Source organism: Rhamphochromis longiceps, linkage group LG2, assembly GCF_057381845.1.
Source record: "Rhamphochromis longiceps isolate RC_006_pf linkage group LG2, R_longiceps_female_GT1.1, whole genome shotgun sequence".
Taxonomy (NCBI): Eukaryota; Metazoa; Chordata; class Actinopteri; order Cichliformes; family Cichlidae; genus Rhamphochromis; species Rhamphochromis longiceps.
This window is the reverse complement of record NC_140558.1, coordinates 15512619-15520791: the sequence shown is the minus strand read 5'-3', so window position 1 is coordinate 15520791 and position 8173 is coordinate 15512619. Positions and strand designations below refer to the sequence as shown.

The following is an 8173-nucleotide window of genomic DNA, read 5'->3' as shown; positions in this document are numbered from 1 at the left end:
ATTTAATATAGAAACACTCATTTTTAACACTCGATTTTAACTACTAATGTTTTACACCTCAGAGTTACATTAAAAGAAAGTGACTCTACTTAGAGTAAAATTAACTCTGCATTTGCACAAAGTCTACTAACACCAATATATTTAACACTTTTGAATTTGCTGTGTACTCAGCTCAATACGAAACGTGTAATATTTTCGCCGGACAAATGCCCGGTATGCCCGATGGCCAGTCCAGCTATGTTAACCTGCAACCAAATCTGCAGCTCCACACAGCAATGTTACGACTTGGATTATATCTTATAACTCATAACTCTTATGCTAGCTCCCCCCAGCAGCCTACTGTCTGAAATATTCGATGGTTGCAATAATTCTTTAAGTGTTATTTTTTCCTTGGTATTCTAATTTCACAGAAGTTTACTAAACTGAACACACTTAATATTACTTACCAGGACATTTATTCTCTCCTCATTTTCTTTCACCGAAAAATTGTTTTCTGCAGTGCAGTCTTTCTCCTTCCTTTGCTAACGTGATGCTCAGAAGCCGATGCTGCATTCAGTTACACTCGGATATCTGAGCTTCACTGAGAAAACATAATCGTACAATTTATATTTGATTGAATTTCATTGTTTTAGCTTCGGGGTGGCACCTGGGGTGGCCAGTGTGGTTGGGGGGATGGTCTGTGCCACCCCAGGACACGCCACTGTCTTCTATATATATATATACAGACTTCTACTGTTGTTCTACATTTTAATGCCTGTATTTCATTTAATTTGTCACCAGCATTGTCGCCATCTCTCCTTTTAGTGACCCTCTGGAGACTGAGCCACATGCTGATGCTTCTACTGTCAAACCCCACTCTAATTTTTAATTTAGACATCTGCTTTTGTCAGTTATTAAATAAAAGAGATTATGTGTTAATTTAATTCAGTGTAATTCTGCTATGAATTTTATTAACCCTTTAAGACCTACCAAGAAGTCCGCCAGAGCTTACTTTTTTTTACATGCTGTAGTGCCATTTTTGGGAGCATTTCAAGTTGATATACATCAATACATCTGTTATAGCCCATATTTTAATAATATGTCTGCATTAAGTCTATAGTAACTACATTAATTGCAAAAAGGTGCAATATACTACAAAAAAATTGAAAATCGTTTGTTTATTTTTACATATATTTCTACTTTGAGAAATTTAAGAGGTTTATCCCTCCAAACTTTAAATACAAAAAAGTTGCAAAAAATGTTTTCCCACCACAGGAAATTTATTTTGAGTGTTTTCAGTTTTATTTTTGAGATTTTGAGAACAATTTTTATACACTGCAGGAAAAACGAAAAACAATCCTATGATGCAAATTTGCAAAGAAAACAGCATGTGCATCAAAATAAACTATTTCCAGCAGTGCAATTCGAGTTCTAAGCATCCCAGAAACTATTCAGAAAAGCATAAAGTCAAACATGAATTCTAAAAACACAGTATAGGCTCTTAAGGCCTACAAGTAAAAAACTACATTTTCTGCGAAAATGACGTCACTTCCGGTTTCAGGCAGGAAATGGCGGACATGCGATCGTTTGCGCCTGTTTCAATGTGGGAAGTGTTACGAACAGCTGATCAAATCGGCAAAGCCTGTTTCTGGAATATTATGTTTTTGTTCCTGCAAGCGCTTTTTATGCAGTTTTTGCAAAGCTATATGTGGAAGGAAACCATGACCTAGGGCAAGCTGATGGCATAAGATGTAAGTACAACTCCTCCGGTTTCATATGCAAAAAAAATTATTGCGCTAGCTTACGGGGTTCCGGTTCTACAGGGATTTAAACATAGTTACGCAAAACAGAACGTGCCTGCTCCGACCGGCTTTAAAGGGTTAATGAACATGAGAATTTATTGTTAAAACTTAAATATGTCCTGTTGCTAAAGTAAGCCTTAATTTTCCTCAAATTATTCTCAAGAAGACAAATCTGATGTAGCCTGCTGATTGATGGTAAGGCGAGCACCACTAAGCAACCCATTGCATTATTACAGTTTTTCTCGATTGCTTAAACACTATAACCAGGCCTCTAAACTAAAATTTCAAAACCGTAACGCTATTGGTCAAAAAGCACACCCATTTCCCTGAACTATAAACACTATTCCCTGCTTTGACACATGACTCAAATTTGGTGAACTGTTACTGCAAAACTCTACACACAAATCCCTACATTTTACAGTGCTTACACCATGTAGTCATTTAGAAAGCACTAGCATGCAATAATGTTAACTTAAGTCAGCATAGCTTGAGCTCAATTAGCACACAATTAACCAGGTGGAAACACTAGGAGTCAAAATTTAGCACACACCAATCAGAACCTGCGATGGATAGATAAAAGGGCCAAAGTCAGCTCATTCAGGTTTGAAACAATGGATCCAAAGAGATGCAAAGGAAGAGGACGTGGTGGAGAAAGAGGACATGGTGAAAGAGGAGGACGTGGTGGAAGAGGAGGAGGAGGTGGTCTAGGACAACAGGAAGGTGGTGAAGGAGGAGGACGTGGTGGAGGAAGAGGACATGGTGAAAGAGGAGGACGTGGTGAAGGAGGAGGACGTGGTGGAGGAGGTGGAGAATGACGGCGACAAGGAAGGGGAAGAGCAAGGGCACGAAGACAGTCAGTCTCGGATGAAATTCAAGCCACTTTAGTTGACCATGTCCTTGTCCATGGGATGACTATGAGGGAGGCTGGGCAACGAGTACAACCAAATTTGAGTCGCTTCACTGTTGCCTCCATCATCAGAACCTTCAGGGAGGAAAACAGGTAGGTGTACTTGCAGTAAGACTGCTTTGTACAGTAACTTGTAAGTTACTGAACTTATGTGTCTTGAGTTTCAGTATGTTTCCATTATTTTCCTGTAAAATGAATGTGTGACAGTTACAGTAATGAGTGCTTCTATTTTTGTAGGACACAGAGACGACCACCTGGTGGAGGCAGGTTAAGGCTTTTGTCGGAGGAGCAAGAGAGGGAACTTGTAAACATGGTAATTGCAAATAATGTAATCCGCCTGCGAGAGATTCAAAGGAGAGTGATTGAGGATGATCATCTTTTTCGAGGCATAAATGCCATCAGCCTCTCCACAATTGACCGCATCCTCCGAAAGAAACAGGCATACCAAGTCCCTTTCGAACGAAACTCTGACAGAGTGAAGAACCAACGTGTGGAATATGTTCAGGTATGAGTTTTGATACTGTATAAAGTATTGTGTACCATCACAGCATGGCAGTTTATGCTGCCATTTCAGCACTCTTGAACTGTGGTTCAGGGTACCGATTGACTCTACTGTGTTATGTGTTTTGCAGAGAATCTTTGAGATTGAAGGACGGCCTGTTCCCCATGAAATAATCTTTGTGGATGAGGCAGGTTTTAACCTGACCAAAAGAAGGAAAAGGGGGAGGAACATAATTGGCCATCGGGCTATTGTAAATGTCCCTGGTCAGCGTGGGGGGAATGTCACTATGTGCGCAGCCATCAGCCAACGAGGGGTACTCCACCACCATGCCGTACTAGGACCCTATAACACTATGCTTCTCCTTGCTTTTCTTGATGGTTTAAGACAACATATGTTCCAGCTGGACTACAGGGAACCAGCACAGCCAGAGCAGCCTCACTACGTTGTTGTGTGGGATAACGTCAGCTTCCATCGCGCTGCTCTGGTTCGTGACTGGTTTACCAATAACCCAAGGTTTTCTAATATCTTTCTGCCTGCATACTCTCCCTTTCTAAACCCGATAGAGGAGTTATTTTCGGCATGGCGGTGGAAAGTGTATGACCGAGAACCTTATGTCCGTGTTCACCTCCTTCAGGCCATGGAAGAGGCCTGCCTAGACATATCAGTAGATGCATGCCAGGGGTGGATCAGGCATGCAAGAGGATTTTACCCCCGCTGCCTGGCTGGGGCCAATATAGCCTGTGATGTGGATGAGATTCTCTGGCCTGACCCAGACCAAAGACAAGATGCTGAGGTGGGATAATGTTTCTGGTGTGTGTTGTACTGTATAGTACATGAATGACAATGTGCCACTGTACATACATTGGTTGCGTCTTTTGTGTTTATCATGTGACAAGGGTTTTGAAGGGGAGAACCATAAGCAACCTAATTGTTTTGGAACTATTGTTTTGAATTAATAGTACCAGTGTGCAAAACTCTGTTGTAGTGTGTGTGTTTTTGAGGGCTTGTGTTTGATGTCTGAGGGCAAAGTTTGGTTTTTCAGCAGGAGTGAATAGTTTTGGGTGTAGAGCTTCATTTTGACCTGGAAATAGGATGTTTGGGGAATTGAGTGAGAGGTTATGGATTTGTGTTTACTGTTGTGAGGATATGAGGCGTAGTTTCAAGAAATGTGTTTTAGCAATCGAGAAAAACTGTAATATTCTGACCCCATTAAACTGTGACTTGTGTGTTAAGAAATTTGAAAAATAAATACGCAGAGGCAGTAAAGACAGAGAGGTCATAAAACACAATAGTGAAACAAGAAGTATTCTAGCAATTTGTATCAAAGATGTGATCATTTTAAAGGAAATTAGCTCATTAGGCTTAAGCTGGTTGTGATAGCCTCCTTTTGCATGGGGAACCTAAATGAGAACTGGTGGAGAAATGGTGTTCAGGGACTGTTACACACAGAGTTTTGTCCAGTGCCAAGCTCTGTGAAGCTGCTACTTGACAAGGCGCCATTTGGTCATTGGGTGTCTCAAGAGGAAGTGAACTTCCAATTTCTACAAATAGCCTCTTAAAAGACACGTGTTCATATGTCATATGCGTGCTCAACTCTTTCTCTACACCATTATATTTGTGCCACAAAACCAGCCAATCACAGACTTGGATGCAAAAATATCTGTTGGCTGTTTTGGTCTCCAATCAGCTCGAAATGACGAAATGCAATATCCCAGAATCCATTTCGTCCAAAACTCAAGCGAAGCAGTGGCTGAGGAACACAGAGTGGCGGAGTTTGAAATATTACTCTTTCTGGGTCACAAAATAAATTTTTAAGATATTTTCATGCGAGAATGGTGCTGTGTAAAATTCAAATATCTGCTCGATTTATCAAGACATCACATAAGTGCTCTAACGTTTTCGGAGATGAAAGCTATGCGGTCAGCTGGTGTTACCCACCAGCTGACCGTATAGCTTAGATATTTTTCATTTTTATGTTTGTTTTTGTCCCAGAAAGAGTAATATTTCAAACTCCACCACTGCCTCGTTTGAGTTTTGGACGAAATGGATTCTGGGATATTGCATTTCGTCATTTCGAGCTGATTGGAGACCAAAACAGCCAATCAGATATTTTTGCATCCAAGACTGTGATTGGCTGGTTTTTGTGGCACAAATATACAGAAAGAGTTGAGCGCGCACGGGCAGAAATGTTGAGAGCGCAAGCAACACATTGCGAACTAGCGCAAATGCAAAAACTGAGTGAGAGGGGCTGCTATTGTGTGTGTTTATGGATAATAGCAAACACTGAAATTAATTTTTTGCACACAGCAATGAATTTTGTTCACTTAAATTTAGCTTTTCTTCGCAAAATGCAACACTTGCACCTGCAAACTTTTTTTTAAGTGCGCTCAAATTTCTTTTACGTGCGCTCGGAATAGTGGCACAAAAATAACGCCATAAGAATTGCCAGTCAGATGTTTGTAGCTGTGGGTGTTTGGACTTTTAAAGCACTTTTAAGAAATTTAATGTTTACTTTTAGAGAATGATTGGATGGCTCTAGTAACAGTATAATTTTTTCACTCGCAGATCTGACAGTGAGTGGTTCCCATTACTTTTCCAGTCTGAGGAAGCACTGGTTGAAGTGTTTGTGTATTTATTGATTTCTTCTAAGTAATTGTGCATTTTATGTATACTGTGGTTTAATATTTTTACAAATATTTTATACTTTATTTTTTTTTTATTAAGGTTTATATGTTGTGTTTTGTCTTGTTTCTTTTAACTATGTGCATAAAGTTTGTCAATAAAGATTGAATTGAATTAAAGATACATATACACTCAACAAAAATATAAACGCAACACCTTTGTTACTGCTCCCATTCCCCATGGGATGGACGTAGAGACCTAACATTCATTCCAGATACACAATATAACCATCCCTCCCAAACAGTGGTCACAAATCAGTCCAAATGTGTGGTAGTGGGCACATCTGCTATATTGAGATAATCCATCCCACCTCACAGGTGTGCCACATCAGGATGCTGATCTGACATCATGAGTAGTGCACAGGTGTACCTCAGACTGCCCACAACAAAAGGCCACCCTGGAATGTGCAGTTTTGTCTCACAGCAAAATGCCACAGATGCCACAAGCAATGAGGGAGCGTGCAATTGGCATGCTGACAGCAGGAATGTCAACCAGATCTGTCGCCCGTGCATTGAATGTTCATTTCTCAACCATAAGCCGTCTCCACAGGCGTTTCAGAGAATATGGCAGCACATCCAACCGGCCTCACAACCGCAGACCTCGTGTAACCACACCAGCCCAGGACCTCCACATCCAGCAGGTTCACCTCCAAGATCGTCTGAGACCAGCCACCCAGACAGCTGCTGGAACAATTGGTTTGCACAACCAAACAATTTCTGCACAAACTGTCAGAAACCGTCTCAGGGATGCTCAACTGCATGCCCGTCGTCCTCATCGGGGTCTTGACCTGACTCCAGCTCGTCGCCGTAACAGACTTATGTGGGCAAATGCTCACATTCGATGGCATCTGGCACGTTGGAGAGGTGTGCGCTTCACGAATGAATCATGGTTCACATTGTTCAGGGCAGATGGCAGCTGAGAATGTCCCAGTTCTTGCATGGCCAGCATACTCACCGGACATGTCACCCATTGAGCATGTTCGGGATGTGCTTGACCGGCGTATACGACAGCGTGTACCAGTTCCCACAAATATCCAACAACCTCGCACAGCCATTGAAGTGGAGTGGACCAACATTCCACAGGCCACAATTGACAATCTGATAGACTCCATGCGACGATGTGTTGCACTGCATGAGGCAAATGGTGGTCACACCAGATACTGACCGGTTCTGGGTCCCCAGACCCCCAATAGCGCAAAAAACTGCACATTCCAGGGTGGCCTTTTGTTGTGGGCAGTCTGAGGTACACCTGTGCACTACTCATGATGTCAGATCAGCATCCTGATGTGGCACACCTGTGAGGTGGGAGGGATTATCTCAATATAGCAGATGTGTCCACTACCACACATTTGGACTGATTTGTGACCACTGTTTGGGAGGGATGGTTATATTGTGTATCTGGAATGAATTTTAGGTCTCTACATCCATCCCATGGGGAATGGGAGCAGTAACAAAGGTGTTGCGTTTATATTTTTGTTGAGTGTATGTGTGTGTGTCTCATTCTTGTCCCTGTTAGTACTCTTGCTGCAGCATTTTGGATTAACTAAAGGCCTTTCAGGAGGATTTTTAGGATATTCTGCTAATAATGAATTACAGAAGTAATAAATCCACAAACCAATTTTTCACTATGGGCCTACTATGAGTTGCCATTTTCCTCTCCAGCTCATGAGTTATCTGCTTTGGTCAGTGGTTGCTGTAAATAAGTGTAAATAAAGATGGCTTTGCTTGTTTAACTTCCTACAAATGCTCAAATACACACCTCTGTGGGAGTAGAATTCATGTAGCTGCACAACACCGTGTTGGCACATGGTACCGAAGAAGGCAAAAGTGGAGGAATCATATCCTTAGCTTAGTTACAGCAATTTCAGAAAGATAGCTACTGTGATGAAATGTATCCCCCACTGTGAAATAATCCATTATAATAGATGTAAATGTTATTAGGAAATGAGCACACGAAACAGGGTTTTCTGTTTACTGTCTCAGTTTCTATGCTATATGTCAGAGTGAGATCTAGAGTGTGATTACAGGGAGTGCAGAATTATTAGGCAAATGAGTATTTTGTCCACATCATTCTCTTCATGCATGTTGTCTTACTCCAAGCTGCATAGGCCCGAAAGCCTACTACCAATTAAGCATATTAGGTGATGTGCATCTCTGTAATGAGAAGGGGTGTGGTCTAATGACATCAACACCCTATATCAGGTGTGCATAATTATTAGGCAACTTCCTTTCCTTTGGCAAAATGGGTCAAAAGAAGGACTTGACAGGCTCAGAAAAGTCAAAAATAGTGAGATATCTTGCA

General features: G+C 41.4%; 1 protein-coding gene across 1 annotated transcript; it reads left to right on the top strand.

Annotated features, from left to right (window-relative positions):
- Window positions 1–2567: 2567 nt before the first annotated feature.
- LOC146677084 (uncharacterized) lies at window positions 2568–7885 on the top strand. Its single transcript, XM_085383147.1, has 4 exons — window positions 2568–2781; window positions 2926–3193; window positions 3321–3503; window positions 7874–7885. The coding sequence occupies exons 1-4, from the start codon at window positions 2690–2692 to the stop codon at window positions 7883–7885; spliced, it is 555 nt and encodes a 184-aa protein (XP_085239273.1). The 5' UTR covers window positions 2568–2689.
- The last annotated feature ends 288 nt before the right edge of the window (window positions 7886–8173 follow it).